This window comes from Odontesthes bonariensis, chromosome 13, assembly GCF_027942865.1.
Source record: "Odontesthes bonariensis isolate fOdoBon6 chromosome 13, fOdoBon6.hap1, whole genome shotgun sequence".
NCBI lineage: Eukaryota > Metazoa > Chordata > Actinopteri > Atheriniformes > Atherinopsidae > Odontesthes > Odontesthes bonariensis.
The window spans coordinates 21874703-21900569 of NC_134518.1; the positions used below are offsets into that span (position 1 = coordinate 21874703).

A 25867-nucleotide genomic window follows, 5' to 3' on the forward strand; every position below is an offset into this window, starting at 1 on the left:
ACTACACACCAACCACTGCATACCAGGAACCTCCCTGTTTTGGCGGCCCTGTTGTGTAACCATCTCGAAGACAAAGCTGCTGAGAAGCCTACACATGCTCATTCTTCCTGCTGCAAACACATCAGCTTTATGAACCGACTCTGCTGGGTTGTTGCACGATATATCATGTCTCAGGTCCGACTGTAACAAATGAATCGATGCAATGGAGCTGTCAGTGGTTTTTATGTTGTGGATGATCGGTACAAGTGCCTCTGGCATCAAAATGCAGATGCTAAGGTGTCCCACACACAACACACACACAAACGTTAAAACACAGGAAAAGTTTAAACTTACAAAAGAAATGCCTTTTGTCAGCCATCAAGCTTCTGTGACAACTGCATGATTCCAACTCTTTCCACTCAAAACAACTCTAGTGTTCTCACAGTACAAAACTCCTTCCAACTATATTCAAAGTGTAACATAGTAAATGTGGGCTTTTATAGCACTCTGCTTTAAAAGGCTAATGGAAACCATAGAGTTCCGCTGTGATTGGTGACGAAACAAAGATATAAGGCTCACAATAGATTCACAAGATGTTCTTACATCAACTCTTCAGAAGGCAGGTGCTCACCTTTTTTAACTTTGACTCCATAACTTTAACCTGCTGTGCACTGCAAAGTCACTGACCTAAACTGAGAGGAGAGAATTGAAAAGAACTAACACACCAGGCTTCATTGCATATCTGTGGAATCAACAGCTGCCACAATCGCACATCTGTCTCCCACGCAGGCAGACTGGCAAGGAGATCAAAGTTATTCTGCTGAGGTTTTTGACCCTGGCCTCACTCGCAACTAGGGTCTAAAACTTGTGTGCAGCTGAGCTGAGGTGATTGTGTCTGGTGGCTCATCTATCAGAGGACTAGCCCGTTACCTCCTGTGACATTTACAAAAGATACCTTGTGTCTCTTGTAGCTGTCTCAGGAGAAAGCATGGGCAACAGAACAAAGTTGAGTGCAACAAACCGCACATCAATCAAGATAAGACGGTGTTTCAACAACACAAACTACATCAAATGCATTGTGTTAAAAACCAAGGTACTACAAGTACATAGAAATGTCAAATGTATCCCTTCAATAGCTCACACTTTATCATCATTTTAACAATGTGTTTAAAACTAAAAACAAAACAGTATCTTTTTTTTTTTGACAGATTTGAAGCTTTAGTAGTAAGATAAATGCTGTGAAAATAGAGATTGTCAAGGAGTCTTTATTTCTCTCTGCTTGGAGGTACGCGTTACCGCAGAGTCCTGATCGTCGAAATGATTCTGGTTGAGACTATGTTGTGCTTATCCTCCTCCATCATCCAACGCTGATGTGCCCCCATTTTGTTCTCCGTGTGGCTTTTAGCCAGAGCGCCTGTCTCACCTTCACTTTGCATGAAAACAAGCAAACAGCCAGCAGGGATCCGGGAGGGTGAGGGGGTTAAAGGTAAGCCAACAGGAAGTCCACAGCTGGGACTTCTGTTTGGGACGCAGGCGATCTAAGGATGAGAAAGTGCTGGTGGGCGGAATCCCTGTCAAAATAGACAAAGGAAAAAATAACAAATGAAACGGCAACATCTGCGTGTAATGAACTTCAAGCTTTTACAGAAGAACACAAGAACAACTGGACATTTGTACATGTTTGAAACCTTTGTAAGATGCGACTCAGATGTGTGTCTCTACGTCAGTGTAGCCAGGCAGGATGTCTCCATTGGAGCAGCTCTTGGGTTCCCCAGCTGGTGGGGTGGTGGGCAACATGTGAGCAGTCGTGCACGTCTCTTCTGGTAATGCCTGGCCTCGCTGGTGCCTGCGGTGTATCAGGGGCACAAAGAACAGCACCACACCCCCCACCATAGGAGGCACCCCAGCCAGGGAGAACGCCACCGTGTAGTTGCCAAAGTATCCGTGGAGGAGACCTGTAGAGTGGAGCCAAGGGGAAACATTTTTGTTATTCTGTCTTATATCAAGAATTCGACATCACACATTTTCTACATGAATGGAATAATTAATGTCTGGCATCACCACTCATCTCCATAAATTTTTAATTTTTATTAATTTTATTTTAATGGATGACAGATGGCGAGTTTCACACTTTCAAACACCAATAAAGGCTGTGACAAAGAGGACTGTAAGTGAGCAAACACTGGTGATCACACTCTAGGATTTAAGCACCTAAGTGCTGCATCTTGTGCTATATGGTGTGTTGCTGCAGTTATAAGCCCCTTTCACACTGCCGAATAACCCGCGTTTAATCCGCGAATTTAGCGTGTCCGCTGTTGTGTTCACACTGCCGACCCGGGCTGCCGCGTCAACTCGACTCACCTTTCGACCCGCGTCGGACCCTAGTCTTTTTGCCGAGCCGAGTTTGGTGTGAACGCAATCGATGCGGGTCGGACGTGGGCGTGGCGTGACGTGAGGAGTTTAAAAGACAGAATGGACAGCTGATTCAGAACAACAGTGACAGGTGAGGACAAGTTTTACTCTGTTTTAGCCTACATCAAGTTCGAGGCATTTTTGAAGATGGCCAACTGGGGAGACAAGGAGGTCCGCGAGCTCCTCAGCCTCCGAGCAGAGGACGTTGTTTACCGCCACATTTCGGGGACTATAGTGCTCTCGTATTCTCCGCATATGTTCTTCGGCGGCATCCCACGTTGTAACCATCCACACCCCGTAAAATAACATCTCCATGAACTGCATATACAATTGCAAAAACGAGTCCTCAAGGTGTATTTAACCCTACCTCCGACGCATGGCTTGTGCCTACGTCATTGTACACGCCCAGCATTTTATGTGTTTCGTGTGACGCTCTGCCACTAGGCAACGCCCCCGGAACTCAGCTTCAGGCGACACGGGTCACCAACACGCCAAGCGTTCACATTGCTCGACGCGGGTCGAAGGTGCAATTTGGACCCGCTAAGGTAGCGGGTCGCAGTGTGAAAGGGGCTATAGTCTGTCTGCACCATTTTGTTTCTTTTTACAAAAATTTTTGCACAGGCTCACTGTCACTGTAGCAACGGGACAGAAGTAGCTGCACTCATTTGCATTTCAATTAAATAATGCAATTTAACTGCTGCATGTTATCAGTGTGCATAAAAAAAAGTGTGTGCGTGAAAGCAAAAATAGGCTTGCAAGAGAGAGCAAAATGATGTCTTAGTCATTAAATGACTGCTCTCTGATTGCTCTCTCTTTGTGCACTTCTGTTTTTAGAGAGATGAGGAGAATAGCAGTAGACTTAAAATGAGTTCAGTGCTTAGATGTCACCCTTTATGTGACTTTTTTTTCTCTAAACACAAATTCTTTGAAACAGCCTGCAGTTGGCCAGAAGCCCAAACGTCTCTGAATACAATCCACTGTAAAATCCAGCCCGCTGTCCATTTGGCGTACTCTCCTTTTACTCCCCTTATATTTTCTACCCATGTCCACAGCCAACATCCTGAATTTGGTGGAAGGAGTCATATTACAGCGAGCTGACTCCGTACTAAACGTTATAAATCAGGAGTGCGCTAAGAATAAAAAGAGTGCGCCTCTCACCAGCGATGGGTGGACCTGCTGTCATCGGGAGAGACATGAGACCGAGAAGGTAACCTATGGCCTGCGAGGCCTGCATGGGCCCAACCAGCTCAAAAGCTATGGGAGCCATCATGGTAAGGAAGCATCCGTCACAGAGTCCCAGGAACACACACACGACCACAAGCCCCTCAAACACCGAGCACTGGGGAATCATCATGGACATCAGGCCCAGAGCCACGAAGGACACGACCTGGAACATACAGCAAAACTCTTATAACAAGCTTAATCAGCATCAGGGCTCAAAAGCATGACTTACATAAAATAATGCAAAGCTGTGGAATTTTTCTACATCTAAATCTCACCATGTAATTTGAAGGCTGTGCAGTGTTTTTGTCAGCGCTTTGAGCACTTGTTCGCTCAAATCTCTACAATCACCTAATACCACTGAATTGAACAAAGCTCTAAATCCGTGACACTATGGACTTTGAAGGGGCGGGGTGGGTCTTCGCAATGAGCTAAAAGCTGTAACTTTAAAACCCTTCACGGTCACAACACTGTACAAAGAAAACAATTCTTACGAGTGTTCAGCTGTAGGACTTTTCATCTGTAAAAGACTCTTTTATAACCGCAGTCTTTTGTACAAAGCAAATATTTTCTTTTTCATTGCAAAACTTTGTTTTTTGTTACAATCTTAATGGCAAATGCCTCTAAGGAAGATTTAAAGTCACATATTTGAAAGAGTTAACATCACACTCTAGTTTGAGTAGTCACCTAGTTTCACAGTTTCTCATACCTGAATCAGTCTGGGACTCTGCACCCCTCTGCTGAGCTACATACACAGTATGTACGGTAAGTACACAGCAAACCTGTCACTATAATCATGTTGTATACTCATCATACAATAAAAGAATAAGCCCTTCACTAAGCCCCAACATTTTTGCTGATCTCAGTATTACCTGTTGTGTTTACATAAGTGTCTGAATAAGAACATTGGCGCCATTTTGCCCAAAAATGATGCTAAACTCCCTTCAAGTGAAAGACTCGGGCAAAGAAATTAAGCCAAATGTAAAAAAGACCAATGCTGGCATGTGTTGGTATAATTTCAGGTCAAGTTTGCCTATTTGCTCTTTGTAAGTGACGTTCAATGACACAGAGAGCAGGACGGGTTCAGGAAGCCCCCCCACCCAAACACACACTCACACACACAAGCAAAGCAACGGCAAAGTAGCTAAAATGGCAATAACAAATAAATCAATGCTAAAACTAGTTCTTTCAGTGTTTATTTCATCAAGACATTTTTACATTCTTATATTTCAATTTAAATATCAGAACAGAACATCTAAGGTTCTTGTTCTTCTGTTTATTGCTATTATTTCTGGCACAAGTTATTGCTCGAACAAAAGAAGTTATGGTGTCAGGCCAAAAAAAGTGAGCGTGCTGATTCTGGCCAACACAGCCAGGGTATCATCTGTGTATTTGTATGTATACACCTGGGAGAAATAACAAACTCCGTTTGGAATTACCTGTGGGCCCCCCCCCCCCTCCTGTTTTCTCAGAATTGAACCATCCCTGCCAGTAACCCGCCAGGAAGCAGTAAAGCTGCTTGTCATCCTGGAACAGTAAAGCCGTTTTCACACATAAACACAGGAGATGTTTAGGAGAATGTGCCTAAACATCTCCGGACTTTTTCTCAAAGGTTATTGCTCACACATGTACTTGACAGTGCGTTATTTTCTGCTTGAGATGAGCTCCCACTTCGTGAAACGCGAAGGAGGCGGTGCGTAGGAGCGTCTGTCCAGAGAGCTCAAGAGGCACAACACATATAGGAATGTTTTACTTACAGCAACGTCAAGAATTCAGAGAAGAGAAGTCAGAAGTCAGAGAGAAGTCAGCAGAGAAGAGCAAAAAACAGAAGCTCCAACTAGTATTTGTACTCTCTCTAGCCTTGTGTTGTCCCTGATAACATTGTTTTATCACAATAAAGATATTCTATTCTATTCTATATTCTAAATATCTGCAGCCATTAGTGAAAATAAATCTGTCCGATGACAAATGAAAACATCCCATATTTACCTAAGTGAGACAAAATAACACTGAATAAACACTGGTTCAAGTAAATCAATAAAAACATGTTTAAAAAAAAAAAAAAAGAGTTAAAAGTGAGGCTATGCATAACATACTGTTCCTGATCCACGCCAACATACAACCCTTTAATTTCAAAACACAAGCTTTTGCAGGGACGTGCAAAACATTAGGAAACACACACAAAAAAAAAGCATGTTGGCCACATATTACATGCACGTCATTCTGTCACCTGCATGTAGATCTTCCCTAGACCAGGGATGAGATCCCCGATCTTGCCGAAAGCGAGGCGTCCCACTCCAGACGAAGCTCCGATGCAGACGAGGAGTACCCATTCTTTTTCGGTCCCTTTGAACTGCTGCCTCGCAAAGTTGATCTGAGATACACAAAAAGATAGAGCCATTATTGTGTCAGCTTTGTACTTTTTGCAAAGCTGAATAATGGGAATGTGTGACAAGGCCAGCTGATTAAATAACATATATATTTTTTCCTTCTCCATACCAAAAAAGTCAGTGAACTCTTCGGTGGAATAGAGGAATTGTTCATCAGTGACCCCAAATCAAAGCTGTACAATAACAAAATGTCCTCCTCAACAGACCTTTGGAACAACAGGACAGGAAGACCCGATGCATATAGGTCAGAGAGTCCCTCTCCCCTCAGCCATGACCCCCCAAATCAAATCCAAAACATGAAACCGCCCTCTGAAGTCTTTCCTGAACCTCCTGGTCCTTGTGAAATATTTGCTCTGCTTTGAAGAGCTCTACATTCATCAATGGCCATAGGATAGGCATGTTTAGGAATACAGAGAGGCCATACAGGAGAGGTTTCCTGAGGTGACGGATCCAATACAAAGACCGGGGCTGTGTTTAGATCTGGGCCCGGGCCTGAAACAACAGGCCTGACAGAGGGAGGCCGGAGCTGGAACATCCGACATCTGGATGGAGGGAGATCAACTTCACCACCAAGTCCTGCAGCTTTACACTTCATCCTCATCCTTCGCTCTCTCAATTCCTGGCATCAGCCATAGGTCAGTTACAGATTTTTTTTTTTTTTTAAATTTGAACTTTGATTTGTAAGTGCAACTCATTTCAAGCTACACTGTCAAAGTCAACTCGTATTGAAATGTCATCCCTTTTTAAATGAAACATAAATCAAGTGTTATTTCAGATTTGCTGTCAATCTGCTGCCAAGACTGAACAACACAAGTGAAAGCATCACAAATACTTGGGCACGCCAGGGGTTTGGCTGCAGCTGGCATGCTTTATACTGATGTGGTTTAAGTCGAGAAGTATTCCAGGAAATGAAGGCAAACAGACTCTTTTCATCATGGACCAAATGAAATATAAATTTCTTCCTTTAGCCTTCTCTTTTTTCCTCAAATGGAGACATGTAACAAGCAAACGTGTGTGTAGCAGGAGAAAAGTTAAGAAAAACACAGTCACAACACTTTATTCTAACAAATTCAGTTTTAACACAGAGGCAGACAAGTCAGATGTTCAACCACCACCTACTCATTCTGAAAGACTGCTGAGCCCTCATAGCTTTGCTACTACTCATTATCTCTAATCAACAGCTATAAACTATCAGCTATAGGCAAAATAACACTACCGTACTTGTTGAAAATATATGTAGCGCACAACTCAAAATGTTCGTGGAGTTCTTACCAAATGGACATATGGCACAAAGTAGCCCAACACAGCTGTAGCGACTCCAAACGCCCACACCCGGTATGTCACGATGTGAAACACACGCAGGTTGAAGTATTTCTTAACTCTGGCTATGGCCCTGCTCCACTTGCTGCCACCCTGAGCAGTAGCCTGGGTTTGGGATTCCGCGGGGCCAGGCCCCATTCCTGGCGGCCCCATGCCTCCCCCAGCAGGGAGCAAAGGTTTGAAAGTTAAAGCAAGCAAGGCCTGGACCAGCATGAAGAGGCTGAGGATCTGGAACGTTCTGCTGAGGCCCAGAGGCCCCACCACTTTATCAAGAAAAACCGGCAGGCCCATGGAGAAGAGGCTGGCCCCCGCCGTCACCACACCATTAGCCAGACCCAGGCGCTGGCGGAAGTAGTGGCCGAGGATGACCAACGTGGGCTGGAAGGCAAAGGAAGAGCCACAGCCGAACAATATGCCATACGTGAAGTAGCGAAGGATCAAGGAGCTGCAATTCAAAAGACAAAGAGAGCATATGAGTAAGATGGCAGGAAATAAAGAGAAAGAAATACAAGATGATGAATGGGAACTGAACATTATTATTTACCAGTGACTGGTTGCCTTGTTGTAGCTTCAATTATTGTACAAAATAATTGAAGTTCATGAGATTCGTAGTAAAAGGCTAGTAGACAAACACAGTTTGGACTGAACTGAGGCATTTACCCAAAGGCCAGTCAACGTAGTTGTTTAGTCACTTAGCTTAACTACCAAACAAAAGCATGGCACCTATAGTGCAGAATAATTGCTTTAGTTGTGACCTCACTGAGTGAAATTGTCTTTGTGGCATTGAATTTCCTGTTATTCAAAGCTGAATCTTCCCTTTTTTTCCACCGGGGTTTCCACAAGTTTTTACTATCCCATAGTTTAGATTTTGGGATTAGACCAGCAGAATGGTCAGTCACAGCTGATCTGCAGCAGAATACAATACCCAGCCACCATGCATATAATGCAAGTCTGGGCATAATTCTTATTTAGATATGCTCCGTGCTTACAAAAAGCTGCATTAAGGTGGGCTTCCCGGGTTCTGTGCTCCTTGAGGGCTGTTGATGGCCTGGGTCTGGGGGCCCTCTCGGCCTGCTTCTGATTGCTGGGGGGGGGTTGTGACACTATACACTGATATTTAAGCATGGTTATTATGTGGGACCATCTATGTGTATTGCATGTTCATGCACACACACACACACACACACACACACACACATTCATTAGCCCAGTAGCATGCTCACTATGCTCACTGAGCAGTTGTTGTGCTGTCCTGTGGTTAAAGGTCACCTGTGTATTATATGAAATTGCTGCTGCTTGTGTTTTTTTTTTTTTTTTTTTTTTTGTGTGTTTGTTCTCTGCTTGTCTGCTTACAGGTGCTCCTGGTGCTTCTAAGGTTGGATTCCCCACAAAAGCCGTGAATCGTCTTCAGTTTTGTTTTTACAGGTGTAGCAGCTGGTTGTCGGATTTTTCATTGTTTTTTATGTTTGTCTCTTCATGTTTCTGTTCTTTTTTCTCTTCTTCGCTTTCCCTCTCTCTCTGCACCCCGGTCCGGTTCGGCACTATTATCATATCATGTTAAATATTGTAACAAAAATAAATAAATAAAAATGAGGAGTTGATGGGCGTCAAGGGGAGCTTTACATTCATAAAGCTTCCCTTGTCATAGGAAATGTGTTTAGCATAAACGGTATTCAGATTACAATTCTGCTGCCATAATGCTGGACAGGACAAGGGAAAAAAAAAAAAAAAAAAAGCTGCATCAAGTCTTTTGTGGCTGCAGTAGAAACAGCACGATTACTGATAAAACAACTCGGCAAGTCTGAAATGAAAGAAGATGGGAGGATGTGAAACTATAGTGTGTGCTGACCGTATCTCTGCGGCCTGCCACTCATCCATGCTTTCGGCTAGCAGTTCAAAGCAACATTAGCTTCTACTTGGACACGTCACACAGTCGCTGACAGTTCACTGCCAGCAGTCGATTTGCATTAGATTTGCACGGCAAATGTGGACTAAAAAAGATGATCTCTCTGGTTATCCCTTTAGATCCCCCCCAACATTCAACAGTGTTAGGGATGGAAGGCTTGATCTTGTACTCTTTTAAGTATCCTGTCATCTTAAGGTTTTAGTTCTGACGTATTGCTGAAAAGTTTTTTAATACATGTAGGTTACTTCATTTAGAGTCAGGCTTTGGATATTAGAGCAGTTCAAAACATGTCTAATAATTTTAACTGCACTGATATCATGTGTCTTACTTTGCAAACGATGTACTGAGGAGCCCTATAAAAGCCAGTGCCGCCCCACTCACAGCCGTCTTCCTACAGCCGAAGTGGTCTGTGAACATGCTGACTACAGGAGAGCAGAAGAAGATCATGCCCATGGCCAGGGCCCCGACCCAGGCTGGAGAGAGAGCAGAAAGGAGATAATCATCATGAGAAACATGTGGAAAGAGCATGTGTTGAGGCAATCGCTTAAAGTAAACAGTACACAGAGCAAAGACCAGAGACCCTGCAACATGAAATACAGTCATGTGATGTCAACTGAAATATACTACACTCAACCTTTACAGCCTACCATGGAAATTCAGTAGAAATGTTTTGGCCTATTTGACTCAAAAGGCCAAAAACACTTCGAGAATGAATCCTCTCAGACACAAAATGCAGCTGGAGCATTTTGCTCAAAAGAGCTGCATTCGTAATCATGCAACTCCAGCATGTACGATACCTCATCTGAGGCTGGAATGGAAATTAAAAACATTTGAAAAAGTGAGTTTCATAAATTTGACATTTTTTCATGCAAATCTTTGTTTTTATCTGACACGACAACAATCAAAAGGAAACAAACGCTTCGTGCTGAATCTTGCGCTTCAGCTGCCTCGCAGGCACTGCTCAACTGAAACATAAATATCTCAATGTCGTGTAAATCTTCCATTTCCAGAAGCTTTGAAAAACGACAAGTCGTTGCATGCACTACGCTAGTTCCTTGGAAACCTCTCTTTGTGTCTCTTCACCCACTGATGTGAGCTGAATTTATGTTATTCTGCTCTGTATTGTGTCTTCAGATCAGACAGTTTGATCTATAAAATTTCCCACAGTGATTAGGCAGATCAAAGAGTGCACTGGAGGATCATTATGGCCTGCAGTGGAGTATTCTGGCAGGGTCCAAGCATAATGAGACAAAATGCTCCAACAGAGACAAATAAACACAGGCCTGAGTCCAGTCTCCAAGGGAGCAAAGGTAGCTTTGATGTCTACCACCGTGTCTGGGTTGTGGGTCACACTCATATCCAACATCTGAATTGAAATGAGACCCGGGAGACAGGTTGATGGGCTAATTTGGCAACTCAGACACACATACACAAACACAAACACACAAACCCAAAGTGAAACACTTCTTGATCCCTCAGGCTCTATATTTTGGATGCTTGAGACAAAGACTTTCTGTCGCTTGCCTAAAGCGTAACATACCAGACTCTTAATGCAGTTGTCAATTCTTGAGGTATAAAGATTCACTGACAAAAATTGCACGAAAGATGGGGATGTTCTAGTGAGATCTACAGTATTAGATTGGGGCCCCAGTCAAGGAGTTTTGTTTTTTTCCTCACTTTGGCCTCAAAAGGTTGTTTTCTTTGGCACCATATTTTCTTAACTGAAGAATGTCCGTTGCACACGTAGTGAGGGACCACAGGTCAATGATTGTTTGTACAGCGGTTGGTCAACAGTGACATTATTTCGCTGAAAAATATAGTGCCAGTGTCAATACCCATCTCATGATGAAGTTAACCAATGCAAATCTACAATGCAGCACGTTTATAAAGGTTCGAGTTGTTTTAGATGGCTACAACCACTCCACTTCTGTCTCCGTCTTTGTCTCTGATTCCCCCAAGAGATGCTAGCAATGGAATCGCTAAGATTCATCAGGATGGTTTTGGTAATGATCCTTAGAAAAAAGGGACTGCATTTTCCAAATAAGCTATGTGGCAGACTGCAAAAAAACATGGTTCTGAGCGTCTTTCAAAGAAGACAGCGGTTCAAATGATCGAAGATATACAGTCAAAAGTGGTTATAAACTGTCATCAACAATCGAAGCCATGTCAGAGTATGTAATTATCTGGGGAATTCATGCTTCACATGACAGAGGGGAACTCCCTATTCTCCCGAAATTGTCCTCATGTCAGAACATGAAAGACTTTGGGTTTGCATTGCACCATAATGCACTATTGATCAAGACAACTAAAAACCACTCTCCTTAGGGGCTCTTTTTCGGCTTCAATTATGATAGTCAACCACAAATGTGTGTTCAAAGACACAGAGCAAACGATCAGAAACAGGAAATATATACACTATGTTTATAGTCCTAAACAACCCTAACAGCAAGAGTTAGGTTTGTTTTAGTTTGCATGCAGTTCCCTGACGCCTAGAATCATAGTGCTTCTGCAGCTACACTGGCTCTCACTGGTACTTTGTAAAGAATCTAATGATCTTTCTTCTCAATGTTGCTCTCACATAAGACCAGCGAATCTACCACCAGCAGCACAAAAGTTCATCTTTAGAAATCCCAGGATCTGTCACAGAGCTGTAAAACAAGCGAATTGTAACTTCTGCACAGCACCACAAGGCAGGAATCCCAAAAACAGAGTTCGGCATCAATGGCCTCAGATCTCACTCACTTTGAATTGGGTGACATCTTTCCCTGCCTAATCTAATTCTAGGTACATTGCTTTGCTTTCTTAGGCTAACTTGCATTGAGTTCAAGAGTTCAACTTTACATCCAAATACAAATTACCGACCTGATCTCGTGACTGACAGTGTCCATGCACTGAATCATGTGCAACCGTTTATTCCGGTGCTTGAGGTGTGCTGGAGCCATGGCAGTGTCCCGATTGAGAAAACGACACCATCACAAGAATCGCAGAAGAAGTCGCACTTGAAGCACGTCGTCCATTCGCAGAACTACCGACACAGTTTAAATTTAACTTTAGTTTTTGGATGTTTTTATAACGTTGCAATAACTGTACCTTCCGGGGTTGTGATGGGTCACAGTATTTTATCACACGCACCCCTTGTGCGGTGCGCAACAAGTTGCAATTATTGGTATGCTCATGGCTGGGCGATACGCCACTACAGCACCTTATGCTCCAGGCATTATGATGTCAATTTCAGCATGCAAGACAACCATAAACGTCAGTGTTGCCCAATTAACTTGACTGAACCAATGTTCCAAAGACCATATATACAAAGTCTAATGTTCAATCAAAGGATCAAAGCCACAGACCCGTGTTAGAGTGCTTCACGATCTCCTCCCCGTTCTTGTCAAACCCACTAACACCACCCCACTCTGACACAAGCAGAGCTCTGTGAATGGAGGAAGTGCAGTTTGCTCATTAGAGAGGATTAGGGCTAAACACTTTCGTACAAAAGAAAAAAAAAAAACACACAGCAAATGAGACGTGAAGCAAAACGTAGGGATGTGTATGTGTGTGTGTGTGTGTGCGGTACGGTGAGTGAGCTTCCCTCTGACCTGACAGCGAGACTCTATAAGGCCCACCTGTACAGTGGGGCAACAATCGTTTTAGGGCAAAGAAACTCAGATTTTCAAAGAGACGGTCTGGTATGTACACAGAAATCTACCAAAGTTTACTTTGGATTAGGCAGTTCCAGCTTTTGAACTTACAAACAGCATATCTGAGAATTTCTGTCTTCTTTGTCTTGTGAGCTTACCCTCAGGATCAAACAAAACCAAATATTATTTTGGAGGGTTTTTTTCATACATGGATAAATGTGTCTTCTTTGATCTATGTAATGTGTATGTACACTGCGGTATCTTCCAAAACATCCTGCAAAAACAAACCAACTTTTCTGCTGCTGTGAGTGTGTGAACATCGAGTCACTTTTGCCAATAAGGTCCCCTGATCCCTCTCAAAACAACTTCGATGTTGGGACTCGCATTTATATACAACCTAAATATTACAATGCCACAATAATCAAGTTCACAAAGAGTGCCACGCTTGTTTGAGATCAGCAACAAAGCAAGGCTGGGCACTGCGTGTGAAACGAAATAATGAGGTTAAAGTGCCAGCTCTTTGCCTTTTAATCTGAGCATATCAGCATTCATAACAGATGACCAGCTCTGTAGTTCCCTTGTTTTAAAAAGTAAAGCATGGAGTAGTTTTAAAACCAACCGTTCAAAGTGCGCTCTGTGGATTATCCAGACAAACAAAAGACATTTCTCCAGAAAGGATGTGTTGCCGCTCGCTTTGCTTTTAATACTTTAAGTTGGGCCAAAAGAACCTTATCCAGATAGATACCACCACAGCGCGCCCAAAACAACATCGGATACTTTAAACTGAAAAAAAACAAAAAAAAAACGCACTGTTTATGGCCAATGCAGACGCAGGAGGAAACATTCCCTCAACTAAACAATGCAACGGATTGTTTGGAACTGTCTCAGGTTTTCGCTGTAAAAGAAACAATAGCCATACATATTTTTGCACTATTAACGGAAACTAGGAGGCACAAGACCACAGGCTTGATATGGAAGGTAATTCCCTCAAGGCAACATGAAATGCCCTTAGCAGGTGGTGCAGCTGGAACATACGTCGTTACATGACGTACAAGCTATTTTTCCCTGAAAACCTCAGATACAAAACAATGCCGTTTCGTCGTAGAAATCCAACTAAATTGGAAGGTGTCTAACTGTCCCTTTTTCGGTAAACAACATACCAATGACGATAACAAGAGGTAGCTTTAGAGCTGCAGCAGGCTGGTGGTCCACTCTTTCTCACCAAACATTAGCAGCTGTCACTGACATGGCATTTTGTTTGCATCTAAGTGGCACTGGAAGATAAACTTTGACTAGTGCAGGGTATGTCTATCAGCAGAGGTTTGGTTGTTTCCTCACTGAGCTTCTCAGCCCATCTGTCCTCAGCAGGTCATACAACTGTCATGACACTGTTGTTCAGCGCATGGATCCACAGTAAGCAGTGTTGGGAACGTGTGGACTTGATCTAATATCAGTTACTTGACTGACTATCATAAATAGAATTAGAGTTTGAGCAGGCTTTTAAGTGCGAGTCAAGATATTTGAGGGACCACATGTCACACACGAGAGGAGCATCTTCAAACAGCCTCTGCCAACAAACAGGGTTTGACAGCAAAAATCTCAGAATGCTCCGTAACTTGTTTACTTGTTGCTACTCTCTGAACACGCCGCAGCTCCTGTTGATGTTTACAGATCAGCAGATAAAGGATCCCTGTACAGCTCCTTCGGCAGCAGACTTTTACATCCACGGTGCAAGAAGGAGAGGTTCCGCAGGTCTTTCATCCCGGCTGCTGTCAGACTTTTCAACACATGCACCCACTGATCATGTTGTTGCCTTCCATGACAATCCACCACTCACATAGAGATTTCTCTTTATCCGTATTTATTTATATTTTACTCATTTCAACTTCATAATGTGCAATATTATTTATACGAGGTCACTTTACTTTCTAGTACTTGCTTTTTTCTCTCTTTTTTTTTTTTTTTTTTTAAATTTCTCTTTTTTAAATTTCTTGTTCATGTCTGTTGTTACGTTTCTTGCTGTGTTGCTGCTGTGGCGAGTAAATTTCCCTGTTGTGGGATGAATAAAGTATGATCTAGTTTAATCTAATCTAATACTCCGAGCTGTCAGTGGATACAAAATGCTTGTTTTGACATCATAAATAATGCTGGCGAAAAGGATGATGGCTTTGCTTTAGTTTTTCAATAACTGTTTCTATCTGAACCTACTTGAAAAACCATGTCAAAACAAACAGATGCACATATTGTTTTTAAAATAAACTCACATTCAGGGAACCTGGTCTTTTAACAATTGCTTTCCTACCACTTTCTGCCCATTTCTGCCAACGTGAAACGTGGTAAAGTGCCAAGAAGAAATGCATCTGAATATACATGCATGAATATGAGCATGGGGAGCCTCTTGAGAATCCGATCCAACATGAACCTATTCCCCTGCCCTATGGAATGCCAAAAATGCCACAGGGCATCCCGACGTGTCAACCTCAGATTTCCAGCTTCCCAGAAGATGCTGGAGAAATCTAGGGCAGCAGAAATACAACACAAATCTGCTGGACACTGTGCGTAACAATATACGAATGCTTGGTTCTTGTGGCAGAAACGAAACCAGTTTGAATCCTGGATATAATACAAACTGGGTTGAAAGTGCTTTACCAATGAGTGTGTCGCATGGGACACACCCCCTCTCCTGTTAACCTATCCCTGAATGTGTGTTTTGGTTGATGGTTTGGGATGAGGGATGATGCTTCCGATGGCCATCTGTTTGAGAGTAACAGCATCTTCTGCCTGTGACGTTCTGAAATATGTGCACAGAGTGTTTTCAACCAGACGAGAATTTGCGAACCGTCACTAATGATTGCAAACTGTCTCAATACAAAAAAAAAATCAATGTTTGAGGTTCTCCTCAGATAACGAGCAGAGTGCTATTTGCTTCCTGTAACATCATTTCACTGGGTCTTTGGAGATTACATTACATACATACCTTAGAGCAAACAGAGGCCAAGCCAAATAACAAGCAAGGCCACACAAAAAACAACAGTGGAGTGACTTTACACGTGATTAGGCATCCCAATCTCTAACTGGTTTTCACCTGTATGTCAACTACTCTGACTGGACTGTGCCCTACTCCAAACAGCATAATTAATTAGTTTTTTAAGATATTGTTGTTTTTTTTTTAAAAGACCAGACTTTCTGTAATGCGCACACAAACTTGCTGAATGCATAAATGCTGTCAAGAGGGAGGGAAAACCAACAAAAGAAAAGAAAATCTAAAAACATGCCAGAATGAGGCTCATATTGCTCAGTTTACTCCACATTCACACCCAAAAAACGCATGTTGTGCTTCAATGGCCCTCCGTTGCTTGTGTCATCGCAAGAGGAGGACATATCTGTGCCATATTGATGAAAACCATTTCAGGCATCTATGAAAAATTAATCCCTCGCTCTCAAAGTCTCTTTCTTCTGCCCCTTCACACACTTTCCCAGTTTCTGTTGCAGCCTACACAGCGAAGCTGCAGTTCGAACAGCCCCCCCCTCCTCCCCTCCCGTTCGGCGCGCCCGTGTTCAGTCACCTCACAAGGGGCTCGCTCCCCGCTGATTATGAAAGCAGCATGGTTTTTTTTGTTTTTACGTTTCAAAACACTGACGTCTCAAAATCTTTGCATGTGTGGCCACACCAGGAATGAAACAGTTCCATCCTGTAATCACCGAGCAAAACAAAACCATCTGTGACTTGTAACCCACTCACCTCGTCCACGTTTCATTATTTTATCGTCCAAAATGCCCCCCATCGGGATACACCAGAGGTATTTTTCCAAACCCTCTTGTTTACCCCTGAAGGTTTAATAAATATCTGGCACAAATGGTCTCAGTAAGATCTAGTGGTAATCTTTATCTCAAGATTTAACCATATCCAGCCTTGTGCTCGCAACTTGTTGCCTTATGAATGATATTCTTTTTTTTAGGTGATGAACCAGTTTCATGTTTTTGTAGATGTCCTGCGTGTGTCAATTGAACTTTTTATATTTACAGCTACGGCTGTGAACTATGTCCCAATGTTTTTGGTCTGTTACTAAAGGGAAAAGGTCAGTTCTAAGCCCGTTGACTTAATCCCTTTACATGTGAGTGCTACCAAGAAAAAAAACAAAGAAGGAACTTCAGGAGCTGAAGTCCAAAAAAGTTGAAACCGAACAGAAATACCTTGATAGCGACAGCCCTGTATTGCTTGCATAAAATAAGGAATACCTCCGATGACTCTTGAAGAGTAGCAACCTTGATATTGTATCTCTTCATGAAGTTGGCATAAGAGCCATTAATAACACAAAACCTGAATGTAATGTAATGCCTCCAGTCACTGAAATGTCCTTTATAAATAATACAGAAAGAAATGTTTAAGACGCCATTAAAGAACCAACTCTCACATGAAAAAAAGACAATATGACAAGCTTCAGTGAGTTTTCTCCGTATTCACACTTTTCCAGGGAGACGTTTAATCTCCTCCCACATCCTGACCTTAATCTTTCTCAGTGATTGTGGAACTTTACAAGATTTGGAGAAATATATCCACTCTCGATGCTGCTCGACTCACCAGCACACTGCAATATCAGCTTCCTTAATCTTAGAAGAAATCTTAGAAGGAGAGGGAACACATAGAGTGGAGGGAGGACCCTGAACAAAAATATAAAAAAGATGCTCCAATATGCACTCCTTCGTCTACATGTTTAACAAGTTAGTAAGCTCGGCGCATTATGCAGGTGACCGGCCGAAGCAGCGGAAAGGCAAATGTGACCGGATATCCGATGTCTTTGAGTCGGTGGCCTTGCATTCCATCTGCGACTCGGCAGCTGTTGCTGTACCGTCAGCCTGATACTAATCTCCTCCATTGTCATCATTTTTATTGTTTACATCCTTTAAATCCAGAGGTTCTGTAAGGTCGGAATTCTCCAGTGTGCCCCCGAGCTGAATCCATGTAAAACAGGTGCCGCTCTCTCAATTATTGTGCGTAATCTATGCTGACATCAGAGCCTCTTGGAAAGGACTGAAATCACAGTTGATAAAAGATTTGCTTTGTAGTGGAGAGAAATGAACAATTAAAATAAAATAAAATAAAATAAAAGTCCATCACATCTGTTGTCTATCCTCTTCACGTGTACTTCTTTGTTTTTTCATTCATTGTTTTTTCCTCATGTTTTTGCTCATCAGCCGGGGTAAGAGCTGCCATGATTTAGCCCACTAACTGGCTATAAGAATGAGCATCCCGGACAGAATGAGTCCGAAACGGTTAAAATTACACAGGATTTGGGGATTTCATCTTCTATCATATACGATATCATCAAAGGGCCAGAAAATCCAGAGAAATCTCTTAATGCAAGGGACAAGACTAAACGGTTCATCTTCAGGCCCTGTGTAGCCCTGCATCAAACAGACATGGTTCTCTGGTGGAAATCAATACGAGAGAACAACTTCTTTCCTTTTCTATTCAAAATGAGGATTTTTGCCTCTTTCACGTTCTGATTTTCAGCAACTGATATGCTGTCCCTACACACAGGAAGCCTTCTTTGAGGTTTTATTTGGAGACAGCTTAGTGCAAAAAAACAAGACTGTACTCTCACATTCCTATAACGTAGCGTCAGCTACTTCTGTGCTGAGATGGACCTCCCAGCCTGCTTTCCATCCTGCCATTACATCAAAGTCACTAAATGAAGAGAATTAACGTGGACGTTTGCAAGTGAAGCATACAAGAATACAAGAATACAAGAAAACACTGGCACAACTATGATCGTGTAAACCTCAATCGGTGGCCCACAGAGGTTTTGATGTGACACAGATCAAATTCCTGAAAGAAAGTCACACGATCTTTTGGCTTTTGTTATACAGGCGTTATATATATATACTGGGAGTAACATCCCATCTATGGATCCAGAATAGGGTTTCTGCTACATATCAAGTTCCTCTCTCAGTCCTTCAGCTAAAAGGAAGAAAACAAGTGCAAGAACAAACCAAAGAATACTTAACATTCTTTTTCTCAAAAGCACTTAAAGAGTGCAAAGACCTCTGACTACTCAAAAATCTAACTTTAGATAGTTTGGAGTTTGCTCACTGTACTTTCAAGCCCTGAGAGGAAAGACTTGGGTTCACTCTTGCTGCTAAATGGAGCGACTCTAACACTGGTGTAATGGACAGATAACAAGTGCACTGCTGGTTAATGAAGTGCCTGTTACTCGTTAAAATTACAATATATATAAAACTTGACAGCTTTAAAGTGAACCAGTCCAATTTCCACTTTTCAATTCTTTACATTAGTGCAGCCCATGCACCCCGGGCTCGGTGCTGAACTCTCCACCTGTTGGTGTGCTTCTCCGTCTCGGTGTCGGTACTCACCCACTTTGAACTGCGACGTTTGGTCGTCTGGGTCCGTGTGCTCCTTCACCAGCATCATGTGCAGGATGCCGAAGGAGTTTTGAATCCCGAAGATCGATCCGTTGCACCAGGTTGCAGCAAAAACAACAAGCCAACCCCAGCCTCCTTCGGGTGGGACGAATCCAGCTCCGGGGCCGTGCATCTCCACCTGAACCCCAGCCTCGGTTTCAGGACTCGGGGAAGAGGGTGGCTTGCACCCTCCCTCGATCAGCTGTGCAGCGCTGTCTTCCTTGGTGATTTTACTCTCGCTGGTCACCAGTGGACCATCCTCGCAACTCCCCGGCTCTTGGGAAGCATCTCTCGGCTCCATTTGAGTACCTGCAGCCGGCTGCTCCGTCCGGGACTCTTCGCTGGACGGCTTTGCTTGAATGTCTAACCCGTTGGTCCCCATGTTGTCTGGTTTGGAGTAAAGGTTACTGAGGGGTTTTAGGCGCACATGCATGGGATATAGGTCACTGACATAAGCGCGGTGATTTGCATAACCAATTTGATTGGTTATCTGTCAAAACGTTCAAGGCGGACGGTGTTTTACTGGCACAAAGCCTGTAAAACACGCTGTTTGAAGCCGAAGTCTGAGCGTCAATTTAAACGAATAAATCCCAACCTGCAATAGCTACATGTGTCATTCTGGCCATCAGTCTGTATTTCCAGGTATTCATTGGCCTGTTCTTCTTTTTAATCTGACCGTGCGTTTCCAGGAACTGCCTATAGAGACTCACACCATATATTCATGTATTCGCGCTGCCTCCCAGTTCGGTGAGTCCGCTCCACCTCGGCAGAGTCGATGCCGTGTTGTCCTGTCACGCAGTCCGCAAGCGGTCGGCAACATCTCGCGGGCGGTGTTAAATGAAACGATTTGGCGCCCCTCCTCTTTCCTCCGACATTCTCACACGGCGTTAATGTGATATACGTAGGCCCGTGTTTGTCTCAGTCGTGGACTGTGTCGGCTTACAACTGTCAACACTGCTTTGGCTTTATTGAGCAGCTCGCCCCCGCCTCCTCTCCCCGGCGAATGGACGTTTGGGACCAATGGCGGAGCTTCGGTACAGTCACAGAACGGTTTGGTATTTCGTGTCTCCGCACGGAAAGACCCGAGTGCTACGGGCCGAACAAGCAGCAACATCCTGTGGCTGATCTAAACATCCGTTTCAACGGTAATTTTTTTTAATGCTTACCATGCAAACTATATTTTACGGATAATTCTGATTTCAAATTAGCTTTAGACAAGTTTTACTCTGTTGACAATTATTAGCTTTACGTTAATAGGTTAATGTCATATATTATCGTCTTGCTATGTTATATTTGAGATGTCTAGATTACGTCAGTTTATGTGGTATATATAATTGATTTTATCATAACCCACTGGAAATACTGGCAGCACGCCCACTTCACTCCCAGCTTATTTTCTTTCTTTTTTTGGTGCTCTTCAGAAACATTGAAAGTAAAGACATTTCAACACGTGGCTTATTTGTTGTCGTTGCAGTTACTATTATTTTTAGGGCTACTCCTCAAGATTGCAGTATAGACAGTGAGGTGGATCCTTGACATCATATAAAACTGCTTAGTCATCATATGCCTGTTTCCAATGAGCTATTTCAGGATCAGGTAGATTGCACGGGCCCCTCTGGCTCCACAGGGTCTAAATTAGACATGGTTACTCTGGTTATAAGGTTACCCCAGGATTCTTCTATTAATGAACTTGGGGTCAAAGGTGACAGGGATCCAGACATTAGTAGGGCTTCCTTTTCGGAGCTAAACAAATATATAATAAAATAATATAATAAGAATACAAGCTTTTTAAATTGACATCAAAAGCGGTCCCAGAATGCAGATACTTTTTCAGCATGAATAATTTTCAAGATTTTCTGATTACGTGGTAAGATTTCATTACAGCTTGCTGAAGGGTGAATATTTCCCAGCTTTTATATAGTGAGCAGCATTAGAAATCCATTACAGTTTATGTTTTGTGCAAAAGCACTAAAGTGAAAGTATAAACAGGACTCCCTCAGAGTATTTTTAGGTGTTCGCCATGACAACACATTGCCTGAAATCAGGCGGGGATCATTCTTTATTTAAACAAGAGCAACTGGACAGCTTTCAAACAAAGCAAATCTACTGTTGGAGGGAATGTCACGCTCGAGCTGAGCTTTTCAGTCAATAGGCAAACATTTTTTACGAAATTAATAGGTTTATACAAAAATTCTATGCAGCAGACCTCATTTAAAAATCACCTAAAGTTATCAAAGGATTAAACTTGATAGTAAAGACAGGTGTAAAGTAAAAGGAAATAACAGCATAAGGGGTCTTAGAAAGGAGTTGGGCAGCAACGTAACACTATGGCAATTTCAGTGTATCTCGGCTTTGATTCTGCTAGTCGCTTGTGCTCAACTGGATGGATGGGACACCGTTTATCCAAAAGATTTTCTATCGTTTGGTTTTGTGGTGACGAATGGCAAGTGCTCTCTAACGCCAAAATCTCTCATGAGTTCACAGTCAGGTGGCTTTGAAACCTATCAGTATACGATTCACATCATTTTCACACCCAAAAAAAAAACATTTTAATGACCCGTCACAGTCCAAAAAGACAAAAGTGATCTCTCAAAATAACTTTCCATCAATTTGCAGAGGCCCATCTTCCCCCTGAACCATCAAACGTGCATTTTTCCGTGTAACGCAACGTTTAATCTCACTTCATGTAATTTTCAACACTCTGCTGTTGCTGCCACTGATCACGTCCTCCACTGGTGTTCTCAGTCAACTGAAAAAGAGTCATTCTTCTTTTTTTCTTACTTATTGCAATCATCCATGACCATGCATGTTTTGCCTTGCAGGTGAATATTTGGTAAGGGGACGTTTGACCACATTTCTGTAGCAAATACACAGGCAGATGAACACTTCAGAGCTAATGTTGGGTGAAGTATCTTCCCTCAGGAAATGTGTAAAGGAAAGTCTGGGGTCAAACCACCAATTATCTAATTAATGAATGAGCTGTTATATATCCTGAGCCACAGCTGCTCTCCTAAAGATTACTTTTGTAGATATTTGGCCCTTTGAAGATGAATTTAGAGGCTCAATTGTGCCAAACAAGGCACCTGTGTGGAAACATCTGCATTTGTTTTATTTCTATACTGATTTTCCAACAATATGTCTCTCTTTGGATGTTTAACCACACGCTGGCATTTTCATTACGAATGAAGATTAAATTTCCTTTGAAAATCTCTTTGAATTAGTTTTAACTCGCAGCTTCTCGGTGCAAAGAATGAATCAAATCAAGCAAGCCCATAACCTAATCTGATAGACTGAATTAGATTACCACCAAATGGGCAAGAAGCACGGCTTGATTTTTTTTCCCATTGATGCTCCGGAATATTTCTGTTTTATAGAACTAATGTGGTCAAGTGACGGCAAGCAACAGTAGCGAGCATTAACCACCGAGGGGAGCTACAGCTATGTGTAATGGGTTGCTCAGGACTACAGGGACAAAACAGGCTATCCAACAGTGGATGAGCATTTTCAATCAATCAAAGCTGACTACTAAACCAAGGATTTTTCCAGGATACGTTACAGTACAGAATACAGTAATCTAGTCAATTCACTTTTTCATTCTAGTCTTTTGGAGAGAAAAATGTTGCATCATATTTTAGTACACGCATGGGTCACATTTTTAAAATATTTAGACATGACACAGTCAGAAAAGCGGAGGTTTCAATTATGGAATGAATCTCGTAATTCTGTTTCGCTGCTTCAGCTTCATGGTCTTAATGTTGCTGTACTTTTGCTCCGGGGATGACGAATCAAAGTATTTCTTCTGGGAAAAGCCTCATTACTCGTATAAATTTTGATTACATCAGCTGAGGGCCAGAAACAAACAAAAAACATGTAAATCCCCTTCACAGAGATGATTTGAAACTTGTTCTCACGTAGAATAGGATTATGTTTACAGATGAGAAGTGTTGATGACGTCAGCCGCCGGTATATGTTGCAAGTATTGGTTCTAATCTAGCATAATCCAACAGAAATACTGCCAAAGTGCCTATTTATCACACGCAGCTTTGTTTTGGTGACTTACTGTGGTGTTCCGCAGAAGCATTAGGAAAAAATAAATAAATCAACACGTGGCTTAGTTGTTGCCATAGCAATAGGATATCACCTTAGAGATTCATTCCAGCAGTGTGGGGATTAATTGCTCTGTTTTTGAAGGTTGTCTTTGATGCCAACCGTGTAAATGACTGAACCGAATCCTCTAATATTTGGAGCAGCTTGTTGTACACGTGACAATAACGTACAACAAAGAGATGAACAGAAAAATAAAGTTTTCACTGTTTATCAGGAAACATTTTGTTCAGTTAAATGTACATATAGCAAACACAAATGGTCGTCATTTATAACATCACGAATATGCCATATAGTAAGTGATGTAGATCCTTGTCATCATATAAAGCTGTGACATCATTATGCGCCTGTTTCCAGTTTGGCTCTTGAGGATCAGTTCGACTGCATGGGCCACTCCACCTCCACAGGGTCTTTAAGCTAAAATTAGCAGCTCACACAGCCTCGTGTAGTCTGGTTATAAGGTTAACTCAGGATTCCTTTTGAATGAAGTAGGGTTCAAAGGTGACAGGGATCCAGCCAACACTAGCGCTTCCTGTTCCGAGTGAAATAGTTTAAATCCTCAGAGAGGTGTGGGTGGGAGGGGAATGAGGCCCACACATCTCTGAGTTTGATTAAGGCTACTGAAACTTGACTGAAAGGATGAATGTGAAAGCAAAGTGTTGTCATTCATACCGTGGTAAGCAAGCACTTGAGGGGGCCTTTTATGGCTTAAATTGAGGAGAAATAAAAGTGTTTTGTTTCTCAGAAGAATTTTGAAAACTTGATGCTCGCGTTACGTGCAGGTTGTCTCACACATGTCCAGCTACTTGCTCAAACACGCTATGGTTTTGGGAGAGGAGTCGGCGTTGGCAGGCAAGTCATTTTTTATAGACGTATGACTCACACTTCGCTCCCTTTATTCCTCTGGGACTTGAAACAGAGTTTGTTTAAACTTCAGCACACTGGCCCGCCACTAACACCAGTAAATCAAACATAATAAACTCCGTCTCTGTCGTGTTGTTGCCCACTTTTAACATGTTTACTGTGCAGTTTACATATCAGTACACGAGAGGATATATTGCAAAATCCAATGACGACAAAACAGTGAAGTGTATCAGAGGTACAATCTACTCGCAGCTATGTGTGTTCATCCTATGCTGTGCCTGGCTTCACCTGAGAGGCGAATCTAGATGTTAATCTGGAAATGACCCTCCTCCTCGTGCTCAAGACATGGCGCTATCCGTCACTGACGCTGTACTTTATTATAAATGATGATATTTGCAAGTGGTTTAAAGTTGCACATGACGTGTCACATAACCCCAAAAAATTTTAGGATGCTTTATTTTTTTTTCTCGATACACCTTTGACAAAAATAAGATAATCAGTTTAAATTCATACACATTTCACAAGCTTCTGAAGTATTTCTTCATCTTCTTTCCATATTTGGACATTTTCTTTTCCCTCCCTCCGAGGACACCCACACAAGAATGAGATCACTGATACTGATAGCATATAAGCCTTTATAAGTGTATCGATATCTATGTTGATTTATCTCAGTTGTCTTAACAACTGTAACCCTACCGATGCGACACAGGCTAACAGGTAAATGATTCTATTCTATGATGTTCCTGTATGTATGCTTCCTTGAAATTCCCACTTCGTTTGATAAGAAATTAAATATTTTTAGCGTTATAGATTCTTTCCCTACTGTTCTAATATGCTTTATTATAAGAAATGGCTGGGAAAATAAAACAAATAACTGTAGCTGCTGTGCTTCAAATGTTAAAACATTTCTGCGACACAAAAGGAATTGACGTCATGGCTCCAAGGAGATATTGTTTCATACAGCAATGAATGTTGGAGTGAATCACTTAAACTTGTGATATGCCACAGCAACCTGTACCAGACGGTTACAAGCAAGTTGGTGAGACTTATCAGCCTCTGACATTTCTTCATCCGGGGGGCAGATAGGGGATGTGGAGGAGATTGTTGTCTCGTGTAGCCAAAACATTCTAAAGCTTAAAGAAAGCTTCAGGAGGAGTGATATGATATTTCAGAGTTTTCCACAGTGGTGGTTTGAACCATAGGCTGAAATCAGCAAGCTAACACTTTTAGAAATTACATGTATGCGTGCTAACCCTAAACTGTTGCACAGCTGGGACAGCTGTCAGCTCCTCAAGTGCTCCTCATCTTCTTGGTTAAGGTCAGGGCCGTGGCTTGGCTTGGCCCTCTCACAATGTCTAACACAGGGTGGAAAGTACTGTTCCATCTACAAACTGTACGAAGCGCGGTCCAGGCACAAATCTCCAACTGAAATTCAAAACTCTGACAGTAATTCACATTAACTTTTCATAAAAAAAGAAGCTGAATTTTGTTTTCTGAGAGACTCCAATTTTAAATTGGAGAGTGACATCATGGTTCACCAAGGAGTATGATCTGGAACAATATGGTCTGCTTCAAGGGGGATATTATTACTTTTCCATCTTTTTGAACATTTT

General features: G+C 42.3%; 1 protein-coding gene across 1 annotated transcript; it reads right to left on the reverse strand.

Annotated features, from left to right (window-relative positions):
- Positions 1–1189: 1189 nt before the first annotated feature.
- On the reverse strand, positions 1190–20345 carry slc16a2 (solute carrier family 16 member 2). The gene is made up of 7 exons (XM_075481539.1): positions 19239–20345; positions 9557–9701; positions 7275–7767; positions 5843–5986; positions 3550–3778; positions 1668–1934; positions 1190–1550 (listed from the first exon to the last, which is right to left on the reverse strand). Exons 1-6 carry the CDS (start codon positions 19717–19719, stop codon positions 1684–1686), a joined length of 1743 nt encoding a protein of 580 aa, XP_075337654.1. The 5' UTR covers positions 19720–20345; the 3' UTR covers positions 1190–1550; positions 1668–1683.
- Positions 20346–25867: the final 5522 nt, after the last annotated feature.

Bases quoted from the DNA above. Each gene is read 5' to 3' on its own strand.
- slc16a2 (XM_075481539.1), bottom strand. From the start codon at position 19,719: ATGCATGTGCGCCTAAAACCCCTCAGTAACCTTTACTCCAAACCAGAC. The intron at 9,702-19,238 runs GTGAGTACCGAC...CTCTCTCTCCAG, and splicing joins AACGTCGCAGTTCAAAGTGG to CCTGGGTCGGGGCCCTGGCC. The intron at 3,779-5,842 runs GTGACAGAATGA...TGTATGTTCCAG, and splicing joins TAGGGAAGATCTACATGCAG to GTCGTGTCCTTCGTGGCTCT.